The sequence below is a fragment of the Oryctolagus cuniculus genome, chromosome 5 (genome assembly GCF_051225735.1).
Source record: "Oryctolagus cuniculus isolate XC-2025 breed Fujian yellow rabbit chromosome 5, ASM5122573v1, whole genome shotgun sequence".
In the NCBI taxonomy this organism is placed as follows: domain Eukaryota; kingdom Metazoa; phylum Chordata; class Mammalia; order Lagomorpha; family Leporidae; genus Oryctolagus; species Oryctolagus cuniculus.
This window is the reverse complement of record NC_142871.1, coordinates 40,046,605-40,068,387: the sequence shown is the minus strand read 5'-3', so window position 1 is coordinate 40,068,387 and position 21,783 is coordinate 40,046,605. Positions and strand designations below refer to the sequence as shown.

Genomic DNA, 21,783 nt, shown 5'->3' with positions numbered 1-21,783 from the left:
ACATGCTCTTATAAACCAAATTTTTAGGGTAAAACATATAGAAAATAAACATATATATTTATATAAAATATTGTAAGAATCACAAAATATTTGCAGGAAACATGATTATATCACAAAATTAACTCACGATATAGCATAATGAATTATATCACAAAGTGTATACAGTGTACTTCAATTAAGTGACAGTAGCTTCCTGTTTATAACAGTAATAAATAACACAGAATTTTAACAAACTGTACTTAAAATTTAAACACCAAAAGACACTCACTAATGTGTTACAAAACTATAATTTGAAATAGGCGTGTTAACCATTTATTGAAAAGAGAATAATGACCCTAAGGAAGAAGTAAAAATTTGAGAGAATATGATTACTGGAGACTTAAGTTTAAATTGAATAGTGGATTTTTAACTACATAGAACAAATGAATGCATCAAAATACTTATCTCAAAATTCATAACTTTGAACAAATATTTTTGTAAATAGAATATAAATTACATATAAAATCACACTTATATGATATTCATCTCCAAATACAAATTAACCAATAAATGCTTGCACATTTATTCCCTTACAGTATATGAGTTTTTCAAAATTTTCATAGAAAATTTCATAGCTCATTTACTGAAATGTAAGACATTTTAAGGAAGTCCATTGTTGGGAGGGCTTCAGCCTAAATCTTTTCTATAGTATGTCTTTTTTTTAATTTTGATTTTAAAATATTTGTTTTTTAAACTTTTTCAACAAATATAAAATTGTGTATTTTTTAAACTTTTATTTAATAAATATAAATTTCCAAAGTACAGCTTATGGATTACAATGTCTTCCCCCCCATAACTTCCCTCCCACCCGCAACCATCCCATCTCCCACTCCTTCTCACATCCCATTCACATCAAGATTCATTTTCAATTATCTTTATATACAGAATATCAACTTATAATATAGTAAGTAAAGATTTCAACAGTTTGGACCCACACAGAAACACAAAGTGTAAAGTACTGTTTGATTACTAGTTATACCATTGATTCACATAGTACAACACATTAAGGACAGAGATCGTACATGGGGAGTAAGTGCACAGTGACTCCTGTTTTGACTTAACAATGGACACTCTTGTTTATGGCATCAGTAATCACCCTAGGCTCTTGTCATGAGCTGCCATGGCTATGGAAGCCTTTTGAGGTTGCCAACTCTGATCTTATTTAGACAAGGTCATAGTCAAAGTGGAAGTTCTCTCCTGCCTTCAGAGAAAGGTACCTCCCTCTTTGATGGCCTGTTCTTTCCACTGGGATCTCACTCACAGAGATCTTTCACATAGGTGGTGGTGGTGGTGGTGGTGGTTTTTTTTTTTTTTTTTTTTTTTTTTTTTGCCAGAGTGTCTTGGCTTTCCATGCCTGAAATACTCTCATGGGCTTTTTAGCCAGATCTGAATGCCTTAAGGGCTTATTCTGAGGCCAGAGTGCTGTTTAGGACATCTGCCATTCTATGAGTCTGCTGAGTATCCTGCTTCCCATGTTGGATCGTTCTCTCCTTTTTAATTCTATCAGTTAGTATTAGCAGACACTAGTCTTGTTTATGTGATCCCTTTGACTCTTAGACCTATCATTATGATCAATTGTGAACAGAAATTGGTCACTTGGACTAGTGAGATGGCATTGGTACATGTCACCTTGATGGGATTGAATTGGAATCCCAAGGCACGTTTCTAACTCTACCATTTGGGGCAAGTCCAATTCAGCATGTGCCAACCTGTACCTCTCCTCCCTCTTTTTTTCAACTCATATTTAACAGAGATCACTTTTCAGTTAAATTTAAACACCTAAGAATAATTGTCTGTTAATTAAAGAGTTCAACCAATAGTATTAAGTAGAACAAAAAAAAATACTAAAAGGGATAAAGTATTAAGTTGTTCCTCGACAGTCAGGACAAGGGGTGATCAAGTCATTGTTTCTCAATGGGATGTTTCATTCTGTGTATACTTTATATAAAATCCAATCAGGAGGACTATATTCTTTTAAATGTTTTACATTTCCTTTTTTTATTATTATTATTTGACAGGTAGAGTCATAGACAGTAAGAGAGAGAGACAGAGAGAAAGGTCTTCCTTCCATTGGTTCACTCCCCAATGGCTGCTACGGCTGGCGCTGCGCCGATCCGAAGCCAGGAGCCGGGTGCTTCCCCCTGGTCTCCCATGCAGGTGCAGGGGCCCGAGTACTTGGGCCATCCTCCACTGCCCTCCCGGGCCACAGCAGACAGCTGGACTGAAAGAGGAGCAACCGGGACTAGAACCCAGTGCCCATATGGGATGCCGGCGCCGCAGGTTGAGGATTAACCAAGTGAGCCATGGCACCTTAAAAGCATCCAAAAGCCTATATAGTACACTAACATGATCCATAGTCACCATAGGGTGCAAATGAACCCCTGATATGGCTAGAACCTGATAACTGTCAATCATCGTTTTCCCAATCATCCCTCCCTAATTCTCTCCTCAGCCTCTGCTAACAACCAGCACAGTTTTAACTTCCTTGAGATCACCTATTTTTTCAGACTCCGTGCCTGAGGTCTTTGGATCCATTCTTCTGTGCTTGGCTTATTCACTTCACATTATGACCTCTAGTTCCACCCATGTCAGTGAGAATGAGATATCACCCCTTTTTAGTACTGCATAACAGCCTGTGTGTACTACACCTGTTTTGATCCATTCATCAATGAAGGGACACCTAAGTTTCCATTTCCTGGCTGTTGTGAATAGTGCTAAATGAACACAAGAGTGTAGATACCTCCTCAACAGTCAGATTTTATTTCACTTAACATTTACCCCTAAGAATGGGACTCATTCCAGGAATGTAAGGATGATTCAGTTATACACACATCAATAAATGGGATATACCACAACAGGACTTGACACTAGATTTTGGATCCACAGGGGGAAATTGGAACTGAACTCACTGGAGCTGGGGCTTTGGAGAGGCTTTCCCACAGTGAGCTGGGACTAGAAGATTCTTCTCCAAGCCTAGAGAGACAGCTAGAGAACTTTTGCTTTTCTTCAGGGCTTTGAGGAAGGAAAACTTAATGCCCTATGAGCAATAAAATTCCCAAACCTGTGTGCCATGTGGGAATTGGGTCAATTTTATTCTCTCTTTGCGTGCTAGAATTTAACAAGTCAAGCAAATGGTATTGACACAGGAAAAAATACAGCCTCAACTGAAAATGAACTCATCATGAAGCCCAAAGTACACAACAGGGAAACAACAGCACAAGATCATTATCCACAAAAATTAGAATATTTATACAGTATTGACTAGAAAGACTTGTAAAAATTATATTAAAACATATCCTATTTTTGTTATATACATTATAAAATATGACCAGAATATTAGCAAGTTAACAGAAGAAATTAAAATATTTATATAAACAGATAACTATATTAAACTGAAATAAGAAGCAGTTTGGGAAAATAAACCAATACATTTTACTTCTAGAAAGAAAAATGTAATCAATGTAATTAAAAACTCAATAGATGAGCAAAACAACAGATTAGAAATTGTTAGATATATAACCAGAAGTAGAGAACCCAAGAAATTATCTTTAATTGACACAGAGTGGTAGACAAATAAAAACAAAATAATAATAATGATTGACAAAAATCCAATGTAAGTTTGACAGAAGTTGCCTAAAGAAAAGATTAGAAGAAAAAGATAAGAAACAGTATTAAGTATATAATGGAGGAAAGAATGCTTAAGAATTAAAGAGAATTATGTGTCTTCAATTTGAAGAAGTTAAAGTAGAAATCCCCAACTAGGGCTCCCTAGTGGAAACCTTGTTCACAAGCAAAACAAACAAAACACATATTAAAATCAGATGACTATCAGAACTATGTTCACCACTCAGCCCAGTTTCACTGAAAAAAGTGCTAAGTAGTATATGTATTTTATAAGGAGAATGTTGAACTTAAAAAAGTTCCCCTGGATTTTAGGATCCAATAATCAGTCTGTAAAAGCAGTAGCATCTCTAAAGACTACTGACAACAAACTAGAAAATGTAACAAGAATATTTAGAACAGAAACACAACTTCATGTTAACAAGAAATTCTTTAAATAGAGGTGATTTTAAAAAAATTTAGAACATAGAATTTTAAAAGAAATAGCTAATAATTCCTAGCACAGGTGAGAACTTAGAAATATGAAAATATTCACTGGTAACTATTATTAGGATGAAGTACAATCACAACGTAGGAGTACAATATGGCAATTTCTGGTATCACTGAGGATGACAAAACCCTGCCATCAGCAAATCTTCCTCTAAACATTCACCCTGAAGAAATTCTAACAGGGAGATTTTCAAAGTGAACAAACAAAATTTACCAGTGTTCATTTCCTCCTACACAGAATGGTAACAAACAATAAATAAATGGTTGCATTGAAGAACACAGACTACAACAGTACAGCACCATATTCAGAAAAGAATCACTGTTGAAATCCTTACTGCCTTGGAGGACAGAAGCCCCTGTAGATCACCATCCAAGGGGCTCAAAAATATTCTACCACACCAACACAAAAACTGCACGTTCACAAACTGGACTACGCCCTGTAGAGCAACGGTGACCCCAGTGCTCTGGCACACCACACTTTAATACACAGGAACCAGCAATTCAGAATTGGGGGATCCTGCCTCTAAGATCCTAGGAGCAGGAGTGCTTGCCCTCTCAGATTTGGGGTCTATCTCCTGCTACTTCATCCCCTGCCCAGTCCAGGACAGTACTGGCTACTGCAAGGACCCATGTGTAGCAGGAGAGTTGGCTGGTGCTCCATGACGTTCACCCTACCCTTTGACCTGCCCATCATCTGTATTATCCCACCAAAATTGTAGCATTTCTCCTGTAACCCTAGCTACTCTGCCTAATCAAGTGTCTGCTTGAACAGTGTTCAAGTTTCTGGCCCCTGCTTCCAATCTGGTTTCCTGCTAATGTGTCTGGAAAGGCAGCAGATGATGGCCCAGGTAGTTGGGTCCTTGTCACATATTTGGGAGACTTGAATGGAGTTCTTGGCTCCTGGCTTTAGCCTGGCTCATACCTGGTATTTGCAGCCCTTTGGGGAATGAACCAGAGGATGAAAGATCTCTCTCCCCTACTCCCTCCCTGTCACATTGCCTTTCAAATAAATAAATAAATCTTTTTTAAAAGAGATATAAAGCATAAAAATATATTAAGTGGAATAATAGTCGAACAATCCCCTAATCTTGGGAATAATTTCAATGTTTAGGCATGGGAATCTGAAAGAATTTGAAATAAATACGACTAGAAAAATCCTCAGGACAACATCTTATAGACAAAATGTCAAAAGAACAGCACAAAGAACTATAAAGCAGAGAAAAGTTCCAAATCATATTAAGGGAACTCCTATTAGAATAACAGCAGAGTTGTCAGCAGAATTCTTATAAGAAGGAAAAAGAATGGCACATTCCAAGCTGCGAATAAAAAAATACTTCTAGTCAATAACACTATACCCAACAGAGCTGTCCTTCATAAATGAAAGAGAAATAAAAATATTCTAAGACATTCTAAGACAGAACACGTATTCATTACCATAGGACTGGCCTCATAAAAGATGCCTAAGGAAATAACACATACAGAAGCAAAATAAATATGAATAGCTTGATTAAAAAAATGTGCATGTATAAAACCCACCAAAAGAACAGATACCTAAAAGAGAAATGGAAAAGAATTAAACCTTATCAATATACAAAATCATCAAACCACAAAGATGAATAATACTAGATGGAGAAAATAACAGATATACAAACAAGCAGAGGAAATTTTAAAAAATGGCAATAAGTATCAATTATAACCTTAAACGTAAATGGACTAAATTCCCCAGTTTACAGATAATAATTTGCTAAATGGACTAACAAGAACCAGTGATTTGCTTTCTTCAGGAAAGGATAGTCTCACAGACTGAAAAATGGCCAAAGATATTCTGTGCAAATGAAAACCAAAAGTGAGCAGGAATATTTGTATTTATATCAGGCAGAAGATACTTTTAGATAAAACTAAAAATTGATAATGAAGGTCACTATGTGATGACCAAATGCTCAATCCAGTGCAGATAGAATAGTTGTGAATGTGTGTGCATCTAATGCTGATGTTCCCAATTTTATAAAACATACAGAAGACGTAAAGGGAGAAATGAGCTCCAATACAATAATAGTGGGGACTTCAAATTCCACTATCATCTATAGAAAGATCATTCAGACAAAAATCAAGAAAGAAGCACCAGAGTTGTTAAAGGATACTATAGGATCTGAGGGCAATCTGGCTGTGACATCTGTCACCCCATTGACTCTTAGAACTGATAAACAAATTCAGTAATATTGTAGAGTACAAATCACAAAAAATATCATTTTATACAGCAATAACAAACTTGCTAAAAAAAGTCATAAAAGTAGTCCCATTCACAACAGATACAAAAAAAAAGAATTTAAAAAATCTAAGAATAAGTTTAACCAAAAAAGTGAAAATTTTTCACTTGTGCAGTGAAAATTGCAAAAACACTAATGAATTGAAGAAGACACAAACAGACTGGGAAGACTTTCCATGTTCATGGATTGCAAGAATTAATGTTGAAGTGGCCTTATTACCCAATGTGATTTACATGTTTAGCAAAATCACTGTGAAAATAATAGAATTCTTCACAAAACGAGAAATAAACCAAGCACAAAGGAGCAAGTTATCACATGATGTCATTCATATGTGGAGTCTAAAAAAAGGTGATCTCATAGAAGTTAATAGTAATGGTTACCAGAGGCAGGGGAGGGACAAAGGGGAGGAGAGTTGGGAAAGGTTGATTAATGGATACTAAAATGTAGCTTGGGTTCTGGGGTACCATAAAGTAACTATAGATAATGTACTGCATTTTTCTCTGTAAAATGTAATGAACTAAAAGTTAGAACTTTAAATGTTTTTAGCATAATGTTAGATATTTGTGGATGTAGATATATTTACACTCATTTGATATTGTACAATGTACACATGTATTGAAACATTACAGAGTACCCTGTCCCTAATCTTAGACCAGTTATGGAAGGAACCATTTAGATTTTTCTAAACCAATTAAATCAGTTTATAGACAGCCTCCACCCTTTTATCTCATCACCTTGGCTCACCTGCAATGAAAAAAAAACAGTTTGGGTGGATTAACAAGAATACCACCTACTCGATGTTTCTGGTAGCAATTTTCCATGCACGGACCTCCAACCTGCTCCTTAACTATAAATTCCCACTTATCCTTGCTGAATGTAGCCTCATTGTATACTGAGATTACTTTTCTGTAGTGCAATAGTTGCTGAGTAAAACCTGTTTTGCCAATTTATCTACTGTCCAGGTTCTAGATCTTTTTCTCAATATTAAAAGCCAAGCTTGTGAAAAATGAAAAGCAATTTTCATTCATTTTCTTCTCAATTTTCTGAAACACCACCTATCTACTTCCTAATCATAGTCTGTTTAATAGTAAATAAACACTATGGTGTACTACTCAGCCATAAAAAAGAATGAAATCTTGTCTTTTGCAACAAAATGGATAAAACTGGAAACCATTATACTTAATGAAATAAGCCAGTACCAAAAAGATAGATACCATGTGTTTTCTCTGATCTGGGGTAACTAATAGAGTACCTAAAGTATATTGTACTGGGATGAAATGGATATTTTGAGATTTGATGACTTTTTACATCCCTTGTCTCTTCTGTTGAGGAACAATTTTTTTCTTCATATTATTTGTTGAACTCTTTAATTAGTGTAAAGTTAACCTCATGATCATTAAGTAAAATGAATATAGATCTTTGTAAAAATTAAGAGTAGGAATGGGAGAGGGAGGAGAAGGGTTTGGACCAAGGGCAGGAGGAATGGTAAGGTGGAAAGTATCACTATGTTCCTAAAACTGTATATATGAAATACATGAAACTTGTATGACTGAAATAAAATTTAAAAAACTAAATCTAGAAAAGCAAATAAAAAAGAAAGGTACCTGAAGATATAAATCAGATTTAGGAAATGCTTAAATGGATCAATTTCTGTCTTACTACTTTCATAACATTTGAGAATGGAAACTTCAATGCTGTTTTAAAAATTATAAAGGATATGCTCCTTGGGGAAAAAAAGAATAAGCATTCAACATATACTGCTGATTAATTATCATCCCATTAATTATTATCTTTCAGTACTTTGATACAATTAGTACATAGGTCTCCATAGAAGAATACCTGTAATTGACAACTTACTTGCCCCCAAAATGAGCAGAACTGCAAAATTCCTGAAGCAATTATTACAAAACATAACAAATGTCACTGGAGATATTCCTGGTAACTGTGTCAATACAATTCCCATTGGACTAACAAACATGGTTAAACAGGTACTGCTGAAGTTGTACCTAATTTACAAGGAGGCAACTTTATGAGAAAGAACACAACAAAACTACTGTGATGTTATTTCTCCAGAGAGACCCTGTATTGAGGAAATAATAGCAAAAAGAAAATTGATGTCAACCCAACAGAATCTAACTTAAAGAAATCAAAAATAAAAGAACCTAGTTGATTTTTCTAAACCAACTTTGTTTTCAAAGGCAGAGTCACAAGGAAACAAAGGGCAGCCATTGCAAAAATTTTTGGTAGGATCTGCCAAGATGCATGTAATTAGACATTCAGCTAAATATGTTCAGTGGGAATCTGTCTAAAGCACACATTTCTCCTTAATGGGATAAAAATTCGTTCTTGAGGGACAAAAATTACATATTCCTTTTATGTATAAGGCAAATATATTCACACAGTACATCTGCACATTTGCTGTATCTGTAATATTAAAATTTCATGGAGAGGATGGTACAGAAAAAAAGAACAGACTCCTTAGGGACATGATAATGAAAAATAGGTGGAATAGTTGAGAATGCTGGTCTAAAGTGAAGTGATACTTTTTAATATCACAATGTGTGAGAATATAAAAAAATCTGGATTATTTACAATGAAAAAAGAATAGACTGATTACCTCATATTTGATGTATCTTAATATCAGAATAATGGTCTAAAAATAATGGGTGAAAGATTATTTGGCTTTAAGAAAATATGGTGATATAAATATTAATCTGCAGTGGTAGTCGGAAATGTTCTAGAATTATCTTGGTTCATAGGATTCAGTGTGAAGTTTTTCATTAAATTGTGAATTGGAAAGAATCACTAATGGACCATAAACAAAAGAGTAAAACAAATTTACTGGTTTGATAGGACCTGTTTCATAGAAATATTGACTTAATAGTATAAACGTCATTTTGTTCAGATGAACAGTTAAAACAGTGTTTTTCAATATGGGGATGGACACAACAGATTAGATGCTGCTTGAGAAGCCTGCATTGCATTTGGAGTGTTTGAGGTTGAGTCCTGACTTCACTCCCAATTCTGGCTTCCTGTTTTAGTCCTAAGGCAGCAGACTGTGACTCAAATACTCAGGTTCCTGCCTCTAAAGATTGATACCTTGGCTCCTGGGTTTGGCCTATGCTAAATATGGCTATTATGGGTATTTGAGGATTTAAATGTTGGAAGAAAAATCTGTCTCTGTTTCTCTACCTTTCAAACCAATAAATAAATAAATAAATTTTAATTTATTAAATTATATACTTGTCGCTCCCCCTCTTCGTGGAGGAACGACACAGAGTCCTGCCTAGGCTTCATATCCGAGTCACGGCACCATTATGTCGCTCCCCGTCTTCGTGGAGGAACGACACAGGACCCTGCGCTGTTCTTTCGTCTGCTCGGCCCTCCCCGGGTTTGCTGCTGGTTCTTCCCGGGTTGGCTACTATCCCTTCCACCTCCGTGGAAGGGCAGTTCCCCCTGGCCACTTTCCCCACTTCCGCAGGGGAGCGGCACTCCGCCGGCCGGCTCGTCTCGGGGGCTGCACAGGTGTTCCTTCAGCTAGATGTTCCCCTTAGATGTTCCCCATAGATGTTCCTGGTGCATGCCGTCTCTCTCCTCCTTTATAGTCCTCCTCTGCCAATCCTAACTCAGGTGCCCACACGCCGAGTACGCTGCTCTCCAATCAGGAGCAAGTCCTACAGTTTATTGGTTGAATTGGAGGCAGCTGTGCTGAAGCTGTTTACTTCTCTCCCAGCGCCATATTGTGGGAGAGCAGATGCATAGAATAAGTCTTAATTCCAGTAACTCAGTCCAGTCCGGATTGCTCCCCACATATACTAATAACTAATTTTTCTCAAACCTTTTATTGAAGGTATACAAACTTCAGGCATTGCATAAATACAACTTTTATGAACCTCTTATGAACATATCTACCCTCCAACCCACTCTCCTACCCTTCTTCCTCTCTAATTCCCATTCTTATTTTTAACTGAAATCTATATTCAACTAAATTTATACACAGAAGATTATATGAAGTAAAGAGTTCAACAAATAGTATGAAAAAAAACCTGTTCCTTGACAGTTTTTTTAATTTCTCTTCTGATTTGTCCTGTGACCCACTGTTCATTCAGGAGCATGTTGTTCAGTTTCCAAGTATTTGCATATGTTCTAGAGATTCATGAGTTTCTGATTTCCAGCTTCATTCCATTGTAGTCAGAGAAGATGAATAGTTATGATTTAGATTTGTTTGAATTTGCTGAGAATTGATTTATGGCCTAGCATGTGGTCTATCTTAGAGAAAGTTCCATGGACTGGTGAGAAGAATGTATACTCTGCAATTGTAGGTTGGAAAGTTATGTAGATATCCTTTAGGTACATTTGGTCTATAGTGTTGATTAACTGTTGTTTCTTTGCTGATTTTCTGTCTGGTTGATCTGTCCTTTGCTGAAAGTGGAGTATTAAAGTCCCCCATTACTATTGTATGGGAGTCTATGTCTCACTTTAGATCCGTTAACATTTCTTTTAAACAGCTAGATGCCCTATAATTAGGTGCTTATATATTGGTCAAGTCTTCCTGTTGAAATCATCCCTTATCACTGCACAGTGCCCTTCTTTGTCTCTTCAAGTTTTTGTGTTAAAGTCTATTTTGCCTGCTATTAGGATGGCTATCCCAGCTCTTTTTTTTTTTTTGTTTCTGTTAGTGTGGATTGTATTTTTCCATCCTTTTACTTTCAGTCTCCATGTATCTTTGTTGGTGATATGTATTTCTTGTAGGCAACAAATAGGTGGGTTTTGTTTGTAATACATTCTGCCAGTCTGTGGCTTTTAACTGGAGAGTTGAGGCCATTTACATTCAAGATGACTATTGATAAGTAATGACTTGGCCCTGCCATTTTCCCATAACTATTCCTATTGTTTACTTAGGATTTCTTTGTACTTTTACTGCGAGAATTTCTGCCTTCACTTTCTTACATAGTGATGACCATGTTTCTGTGTGTTGCACATCCTTAAGCATCTTTTGTAAAGCTGGATGAGTGATGACAAATTCTTTCAATTTCTGTTTGTTACGGAAGGTCTTTATTTCACCTTCATTCATAAATGAGAGGTTTGCAGGGTATATTGTTCTGGGTTGACAGTGTTTTTCTCTTAAGTCCTGGAATATATATTGCCATTCTCTCCTAGCCTGTAGGGTTTCTGATGAGAAGTCAGCTGTGAGTCTAATTGTAAATCCTCTGAAAGTTATCTGGTGTTTCTTTTGTGCACATGTTAAAATTGTTTCTTTATCTTTTACTGTGGAGAGTTTGACTACAATGTGTTGTGATGGATATCTTTTCTAGTCATGTCTATTAGGAGTTCTACATTCTTCCTGTACTTGGATATCCCTTTCTTTCTCAAATTAATGGAGTTTTCTGTAGTTATTTCACTAAAAAGGCCTTCTAATCCATTCTCTCTTTCCATGCCTTTAGGAACTCCTAGGAGTTCCAACACTGTTTTTTAGTTTTATAATTTTTTTGGTTTGACAGTAAAATTTCCAGAGATTTGTATTCTATCTTGGATATTTTGTCTTCTGCCTCATTGAGTCTGTTGTTAAGTCTTTCCACTGCATTTTTTATTTGATCCACTAAATTCTTCTTTTCCAATATTTCATTTTGATTTCTCTTTAAAATCTCAATTTCATGGGAAAGGTATTCATTCATGTCATTATGGATTTCTTTAATTTGTATATTTGCTTCTGATTACTTCTAAGTAAGCCTATGATCAATTCCTTGAGTTCCATTTCCTGTATTTCTTCAATATCTTCATGTTTTCCTTATTCTTGTTTCTTGAATTGCTGTTTATTTTTAGGCATCTGTAGAGAAACTTTTTGGGTTTTTTTTTGTTTTTGTTTTTTTCCCCATGATGGTTTTTATCTTTGGAGTTGGTCACATGGGTACGGAACACCTAAAGGACAGTCTCCAGAACCCCCAGAAGTAAAACTGAGAGCTCAAGACCTTCAACTGAACAAAACCAGGCATTTACCACAGATCACACTGTTGACATAAGTCATCTGGAGGTACCCTGGGCTTCAGATATACAAAGACACTCTGATGAGGCAGCATGTTAGAAGGGTTTCTCTCTCTAGCATAACATCCAAGGTTATATACAGGGTTTGAGCTTCCCAAACCATTTGAATTAACCTATCACTGCTTCCCTATCATAATGAAATATTTCTTTGTTCCAATGTCTCACATTTCATAGACATTTTACCTGATACTATCTACTCAAGTGTCTCAAATATAGTTCTATCACTTTATCTCCTGCTGAATAATGATTAACAACTTAACAATTACTGAGGGGAAATATCCATATTCTTTGGGTATGTTACTTACCTAAGGACAAGGACCCTGGATTGCCAGGACCAAATGAAGTTCCTAGCAGCAGGAACTTTGAATAGGAAGTATTCAATAATTTTTTTAAAATTAAAAGCTGTTTATTTTGCCCCCCAACAAAACTGAAATCTATAGAATAGTTTTTGCATAATACATTTTCCCCATGAACTGTTTTGGATCTATCATATTATTTTTGTAATACAAACTTACATTTAAAAACTGTAACAAATACATTGGCTTTGAAAGATTATATAATGAATATACCATCTACTTTTCAAGTTTCTTTTCCTCATGTTTCTCATTCTGTCTCTGCCAAGTTCAATTTTTACACTGCTTTTCAAGGTTTAGGGAACATTCCACTCTTATCGTAAAGCCTGCTCAAACCATCAAAACAGGAATTTGTGCTTCCTCCTCTATGTTACCATAATGTTCTTCATTTCTGAAGTGTACATAGCATAATTCACTTTGCATTAACATTGTGAGCATACCTTTTTACCCAACGTTGGCTTGTAAACACTAAGACCATGACTAACCCATCTTTATATTACCCAGAAATCCTACCCTAATGTGTTGCTTCAGGTTATTAAATTAAATTGAATATGCAATTATTTAATCATAATTTTTCAAGGTCATATTACCAGGCTGAAATGGAGCTAAGAAAAATGTAACTAATGTCTAAATTTTTATAATTGTTGAACTCTGTCTGAATCTCAGAAAAGTAGTATTATTTGGTTTCAAATAAGAGTAAATGAAAAGTAGATTAGACCAAGCACATAAGAACACAGTGTACAGAACAGCTGTACTGTGTTCTCAATGGGATAAAATAAATTATAATTATAGATGTGTTTCATCTTTCCTGTCTGTGTACTCTTTTGAAGATGTTCTCAACTTCAGTGCTTTAGGGATTTATTTATCAATATGTCTGATATTGATTTGATTGGTTTTGCTGACATCATGTCAAAATATCTGAAATATACCTTAAAAATAAGAACTCTCAGGGCAGATGTGTAGTCTGAGACTTGGGATGCTAACTGGGACACCTGAATCACATATTGTGTTCTGAGTTTGAACCCTAAGCTCTGATTCCTCCTAATTCATGGCCTGGAAGCCAGCAGTAATGGCTCAAGTGACTGGGGTCTCGCCAGCCATATGGGAGGACTGTATTAAGTGGTTGCCTCCCAGTTTCAGTCTAGTGTATAAAAATTGGCAAGAGTGTCACTGTCAATACTTTGATTTATGTACACTTCAGGGTGCTAACATTTAACACATGGAACAGGATTAGGGACACCCCATTGTTCAAAGTCTCATCAATATAGAAGTGATTGACTTTGTTACAAGTCAGAAATTAAGAGCCAAAAAGTGAATTTCAATCCAAATGTTTGGACTATAAGGAGATTCTTTTTGTTCTTCTTACACATTTCCCCTTTCTTATGGCAGTTTTTCCTTCTCTCATTTTGTTTGTATGTTCTCAGATTTTATTTTCTATATTCTGCCCAACATTGGCTTATTCAAATCTGTTTTATTAAGTGTATACTAAGTGCTTAGCACTTTGCGGTGCATAAAGAACACTACCAGCCAAGAGTTTTGTTTAAACTTACCAAAGTTGTATGAACCTAGGGCTTAATATCATGACAGGGAACTATAAAGATAAGACAGGGTTTACTTCTGAAAATGTTATGGTGTGAAGCTGGAGAGATTATGATGTAGAGCTGAAGAACTAGCTATGATTATCTATAGTTATAATTAGGCAATGTATGAAGGACTATAAGAGCACACTTAAGAAGTTCGCAAACAGAAAGGAAAGTCCCAGAACTGAAGTATTATGGATATTCACAAAAGAGGGAAAAATGTGGAATAAATATGTTTTTAGGGAATATTGAAAATCTCTTTCCTGGAAAGCGGGAAGCCTTCATTTACAAGTATCCATCAAGATTAAATATTTTTTTATTTTATTTTTTATTTTTTTAACTTTTATTTAGTAAATATAAATTTCCAAAGTACAGTTCATGGATTACAATGGCTTCCCCCCCATAACTTCCCTCCCACACGCACCCCTCCCATCTCCCACTCCCTCTCCCATCCCATTCACATCAAGATTCATTTTCAATTATCTTTATATACAGAAGATCGATTTAGTATATATTGAGTAAAGATTTCATCAGTTTGCACCCACACAGAAACACAAAGTGTAAAATACTGTTTCAGTACTAGTTATAGCATTACTTCACATTGGACATCACATTAAGGACAGATCCCACATAAGGAGTAAGTACACAGTGACTCCTGTTGTTGACTTAACAATTTGACACTCTTGTTTATGGCGTCAGTTGCATGTACCAATGCCATCTCACTAGTCCAAGTGATCAATTTCAGTTCACAATTGATCACACTGATAGGTCTGAGAGTCAAAGGGATCACACAAACAAGACTAGTGTCTGCTAATACTAACTGACAGAATAAAAAAAGGGAGAGAACGATCCAACATGGGAAGCGGGATACACAGCAGACTTATAGAATGGCAGATGTCCTGAACAGCACTCTGGCCTCAGAATCAGCCCTTAAGGCATGCGGATATGGCTGATGAGCCCATGAGAGTATTTTAGGCATGGAAAGCCAAGACACTCTGGCAAAAACAAAACAAAACAAAACAAAACAAAAAAAACAAAAAAAACAACCTAAATGAAAGATCTCTGTGAATGAGATCCCAGTGGAAAGAACGGGGCCATCAAAGAAGGAGCTACCTTTCTCTGAAGGGAGGAGAGAACTTCTACTTTGACTATGACCCTGTCTGAATAAGATCGAAGTCAGTGAACTCAAAAGGCTTCCATAGCCTGGGAAACTCATGGCAAGAGCCTAAGATTAAGCATTCTTTACATTAATTATATACTTATGTATATACTTAAGTATATACAAGTATTATATACTTACCAGTTTATTATAGTCAATTTTGCTTGCCTGAGTCTATATTATGGCTTACCTATAAACATTTTATTCAGTGTACTGGGACCAGGAATAAAGAAACAAATCTGGAGAGCAGTTACTGAACAAGACTGATTTTTTTCCCATAATATCATTATATAGCTATCTGCCTATACTGAAGTATTAAAGGAAACACAGGAAAAAATCAACCAGGGAAAACTATACTCCTTTTCTACTTGGTCAAATCAGAGAGATAAAATTGTCCCATCTCTCTACCTGTCAAATTCTTATTCTGTCTCAAATGTATATATTTTTAATCTGTATAAAGTATTTTACAGTTGGTGTAATAAGCATCTTCTGTTGTACATTTGTGTATTAGTTTAATGTCTTTAATGTTAGCAAATGTTCTGTGTTTTAAGATTAAGTAGCGCAGTGATACAAAGCAGTGCATCTGACCGGTCCCATGTTAATCAAACATATTTTCCTATATTTATCATGACATTGATTGTGTACTCTCAATATATACAAAGATCAAAATTGTAAGTTTAAGATAGTAAAATAACATGCACTAATCATTCCTCCAGAGTGGTTAGAAATGATGTCACTTAATGAAGGTTTTGAGCAGATTTTTGAAAGTCTCCTGATGCCCTAAAACTGATCGAGAAAATAAAGTGAAGAAATGCGTGATTACTGTTTTCCTGTTAACAGATAGGTGCAACACTTCATTTTGCAGGTTCCCTGTGTTTGTTACTAATGAACGCACTTTTGCATTTACAGGAGAACGTTGAAGGAGGCGACTGCAGTCGTTGCAAAATGGGTTTCTTCAATTTGCAGGAAGCTAATCCAAAAGGTTGTGAAGAGTGTTTCTGTTCAGGGGTTTCAGACAGATGTCAGAGCTCCTACTGGACCTACGGCAACGTAAGCATTCCCTGCACTGCTTCAAGGGCTGCCCTGGCTGCCATGGTTGTTCTTATGTAAGAACAACCATGATTGATCATAGATTTTTTGTCTTGTAATGAGCTTCTGCTTAAAGTTACCATGAAGTGATGGGGTTTTCTTCCCACACTGTACGTCTGTACACAAAGCCATTTTATTGGTAACAGTGTGTAAACTGGATCCTTTTAGAATGAGTAGACACTAGTTCACTGTCAATGATCAGTCAGTGAAACTATAATGTCATTAATATTGTTTCGATTCCGAAGATACATGACTTAATAGAGAAAGAGTGAGATGATGATATCAAGAATTTGATTTCTACTCACCACTATTTTTGTATGTAAGGTAAGCAAAAACTCAGTTGAGGTGTCGCCTGGGGTACCTGCATCCATATGTAAGTGCCTGGGTTCCAGTCCTAGTTCCACACCTGATTCCAGCTTCCTGCTAATGTGTACTCTGGGAGCAGCAGATGATGGCTCAGGGATTTTAGGCCCTGCCACCCACAGAGGAGAGCTGGATTGATTCTAGCTCTTCGCTTCACACTCGCCCAGTTCCAACTGTTTGAGGCATTTATAGTGAACTAGTAGATGGGAGCGATCAATCTCACTTACCTCTTACCCCATCGTATCATCTACCAGTATAATACAGACATATATCTATATTATCACCTATTTGTTGTTGCCTGAGTTCTTTCATTGTTAAGAGGAGATACTAAATTGGACAACACCTTCATTCTTAGGCCACTAGAACAATTTTGAATTATTACTCAAACTATTTGGTGATTTCCTTCCTCTACCATAAACCCTACCACACTGTGCACTGCCTCTCAATGCAGAGGGCATTTTCTCTCCCTATAGAAAAAGTATGAAGGAAGGGGGATGTTCCAGGACTTTCAAGTAGCTCTGTAGCTGAGCCTAAGAATATAAGATGGTAGAAAGCAGACTGGAGAGACAAACCAAGAGGAACAGTGAGAAACTAGAGCTTAGATGCTTGAGTAGGCAGAGAGGTGGGGATATTCTCTTTGGAGAGTCATTAAGGGACTTCAAACAGAGGAATGATGTAATCGAAGTTATCTTTTACAAAAACTGCTGTTTTGGTAAACTATTTCCCAAACATTTCTTTTTTCATCTTTAATCTGCTGATGAATACTGAACACTAGCAACTAATTTTACGTGCCTAAATTGCTTTTAAGTCAAGTTTTAAATAATGAGAAATTACTATCTAAAGTTGACCCAAACTGTTGCTTTCGGAGTAGACTCCAAAAAGGTCAAGAACAAATGGGCATCTTTTCTAACTTCCTAATTTTGTCCTTAAAATCCCAGCCAACCCTTCTGCCTGCTCCACTGGGTGGTAGAATTTCTTGTCTAGCCAAGGTGCAGAGCTGGAACTCATGCCTTGGTCTTTGGAAGCTACATGCCCTGAATCTCACTTAACTGTTTTACAGTGCTTGAGGATGATATTGGAAACAGAAGAGGGGGAAGGAGTGTATTACTGACTGTCTAGGCAGCCAGTAAGCTGTTGTCTGGACTCATTTATCTTTGGCCAAGGCGTGCTTTCACCATTACTGTGCTGCTGCTCATTGCACATACCACCTAGCCCCTCACATAGGTCCAATAGGTGCGTGGAAGCTGGGAGCCAAAAACCTTAGCAGCCAGTGTTTTCTACTTATTGCTAGGGCACATTGTTTTGTTTTGTTTTGTTGTTTTGTTTTGTTTTGTTTGGAGGTAAAATAGCAAGGTTTATTAGGGAAGGGACATCTGTAAGGATGGATGGGCACCTCTCCAGACAGGACCCAAGAGAGTGCCCAGTCGCTTGGACTTGGGGGGGAGGGCAGCGAGGTTACATGGTTGAGTAGAGAGATTACACCTGGCCAGAGCAGGCGGGCGGCTCAGCAGAGCACATTGTTTTTTTTTTTTTATTATTCTTGTTGTTGTTGTTGGTATTATCATCGTCATGTTTAATTTTGGTAGGACATTTGAAATTTGAAAATCATCTGTGTGCCTCACTTTGGCCAGAGTATAAAAATGGAAATGCATATCTTATACATACCCTTATTCCTAGTAAAAGTCTATTTTCTTTCCTGGGTTGGAGATCTAGGTTTTGAGACCCTATGGGATGGAATACATACAGTATTGACAGGTGTTTTCATAGCAAAATGCTAGTGGAGTCAGAAATCCATAAGTCCCACAGTAGAAACTTTAAAAACTGGGAAAGGAAGAAATATTAAATTAAAAAGCTCCTTTTAGATGCTCACATATTTTGTTTTCTTTCTCTGATTTACAAATATAATGGATCTTCAAAAAGTTCATGGAAAATATGCATTATGAATAAACTATGCATGGATTTCAAAACATAGCAAAAATATATTTTTAAAATTTTATCTTCTATGAACTTTTTGAGACCTCTTTGTACATATGTAACACTTTTGAGATACTTTTTCATCAACAACAAGAAATTACTGGAGTAAAAAATATGAAATTTAAAGCACAACTATTTTTATGTTGTATAATGTTATAACTATTGTGTGACTTTCAATGGATTTCTTAATTTAATAAAGCAGCAATTGGAGTCACAGTTTTTTAAAAAATAATACAGGATGAATAAAAACTGATTATTATGTAGTACCATAAAAACTACTGGAAACGTCAAGGGAAAGTGGGGGTTTATATATTTGATGAGTTTCAAAATATTCATAACTCTTCCAAATGCTTATCTTTTTTGCTGTTTTTTAAACTTTCAAAATGGGGACAGGCATTTGGCAGAGTTTAGGTGCTACTTGGAATGCTCACATCCCAAATCAGAGTTGCATGTACTTTGAATCCCAGCTCAGCTTTTTTTTTTTTTTTTTATTTTTTGACAGGCAGAGTGGACAGTGAGAGAGAGACAGAGAGAAAGGTCTTCCTTTGCCGTTGGTTCACCCTCCAATGGATGCCGTGGCTGGCACGCTGCAGCCGGCGCACCGCGCTGATCTGATGGCAGGAGCCAGGTACTTCTCCTGGTCTCCCATGGGGTGCAGGGCCCAAGCACTTGGGCCATCCTCCACTGCACTCCCGGGCCATAGCAGAGAGCTGGCCTGGAAGAGGGGCAACCGGGACAGAATCCGGCGCCCTGACCAGGACTAGAACCCGGTGTGCAGGCGCTGCAAGGCGGAGGATTAGCCTAGTGAGCCGCGGCGCCGGCCCCAGCTCAGCTTTTGAGACTGGCTTCCTGCTAATGTACACCCTTGGAGGCAATGGTATTGGCTCAAATATTTGAGTCTCTGCCACCCACAAAGGAGCCCTGGGTTGAATTGCCTGCTCCCAGGTTTGGCCTTTCCTAGCCCAAGCTGCTCTCTGCATTTGATGACCGAACCAGTGGATGGAAGATCTCTGTCTGTGTCTCTCTTTGCCTTACAAAAGTTTTTAAATGTAATAAGCCAAAAATAGCTACTATAGAAATATGAAATACGAGAGGAACTGATGAATGTTTCTTTTTCTAATAAACGATGCTTGTGTGTTTGCCTAAGATACAAGATATGAATGGCTGGTACCTGACTGATATCTCTGGCCGCACACAAGTGGCTCCTCAGCGGGACAGCTTACATTCACCAGAGCAGATCAGCATCAGTAACGCACAGGTCCGGCAAGCCCTGCCCAACAGCTACTACTGGAGTGCACCAGCTCCATATCTGGGGAACAAAGTAAGTGCTTCCTTCTCTCTACTCTCCTTTAAGCGACTGATCATAACAATGAGTTCTATTTAGTATTTTATTAAAGAAAGATGAAGTCAAATACATACTGTATTGAATTGCTAGAACCGCTAAATCAGACCAACTTGGTCATTTCTCCTGTGTCACATGTGCAAGGTATGTATGTTAGACATTAATGGCCCACGGAATCTCTATTTCACAACTTTATGCACTCCTAATTGGTGTTCTGTGTATACTTTTTGAATGAATGACTAAGTTAAGGAAGACTTTAGGGTATTTTTATAAAACAAATTGCAGATATTAGATGACACTCTGTTGTGTTTTTTGAAGATATTTTTTGTGTAGAGTGGTCTATGGAGTGCTACTTACTGACGTTTTTCTCATCTGTCGCTATTTCATTTGAAAACTGATATTGAAGAGCACTACTTTTTCTACTGCCTGGTATGAATGTTAATTGGAAAAGAAATTTATTACATAACTAGTTTAATGCTTGCCATGAGACTGTGTAAACAACATATTTCCTAAGTTCAGACAAAGAGCCACCTTGAGAGTGCCAGATGGGAAGCGTGTGTTTATTTTGAAGCAGGCGCACATGTGTATAAAAACAAACAAACACAGATAAACAAAGGTAGCCCCACAAGGACAGGCTTTCCCTTGTGTTCTGGATTAATGCTCATCTATATAAGGTGCTTTATGTCTATGATTTTATCTCATTTTGCCTAATAATTTGTTGGAAACAACATTTTATATGAGTACTTGCTTGTTCTGTGAATGTTAATACCTTATCATCTGATAGGCAAATTACTGTTATCACACCAGAAGCTGTGATGGAAAAAACCTTTAATGAATTGATGCTGTTTAAACCAAGTTTTCATGTGTAAGAATATGGTATTACTTTTGAAGAAGACTTCATTGAGAAAATAGAAGTATATTTATAGCTAGGAGTTCTCTTTTATGACATGTGAATGTTAGAATAAAAAAATTCAGTAGCTTATATGCTAATCAGTGAATGGAAACTGGTGGTTTTAGCCAATTGAAAAATTATATGTCATGGTCAGTTTCTTATTTTTAACGGGCTTCTAAGTAATATAACAAAAATGTGTAAATGAATAAAACAAGTTTTCAGTTAACTTGTATTTTAAAAGAGACAGCGTATGTTGCATAAAATTCAATAGCGGCAATAAAAATCTAATTAAACTTTTATTTGCAAGGCCTTTTATGACAAGTCATTTTATCCTGTTCTATTTAGGAACCTCCTGTATTTTCAACAAGAATAAAATAGCACACAAGACTTGAGTTTCTATTGCTTAAAATTGCCAAAAAATAAAGTAAATAAATGAGCATATTATTTTTAATTGCTCTGAGGAGCTCCAAGAAGAGCTTCAGGTCTAAATTAGATAGGATTCAGCAATCTGACTTATAATTTGATCATAACATTTATTTAAAGGTGGCTTATAATAGAAATAACCACATTTTC

The 21,783-nt window shown here is 36.5% G+C and overlaps 1 protein-coding gene across 1 annotated transcript in view; it reads left to right on the top strand.

The window, feature by feature from the left end:
* Nucleotides 1–21,783, top strand: part of LAMA2 (laminin subunit alpha 2) — a 705,005-nt gene that overhangs the window by 298,282 nt on the left and 384,940 nt on the right. Inside the window, exons 13-14 of the mRNA XM_089333528.1 lie at nt 16,460–16,600; nt 20,124–20,297. Of these exons, the coding sequence (XP_089189654.1) occupies nt 16,460–16,600; nt 20,124–20,297 (315 nt within the window). The remainder of the gene's footprint in view (nt 1–16,459; nt 16,601–20,123; nt 20,298–21,783) is intronic.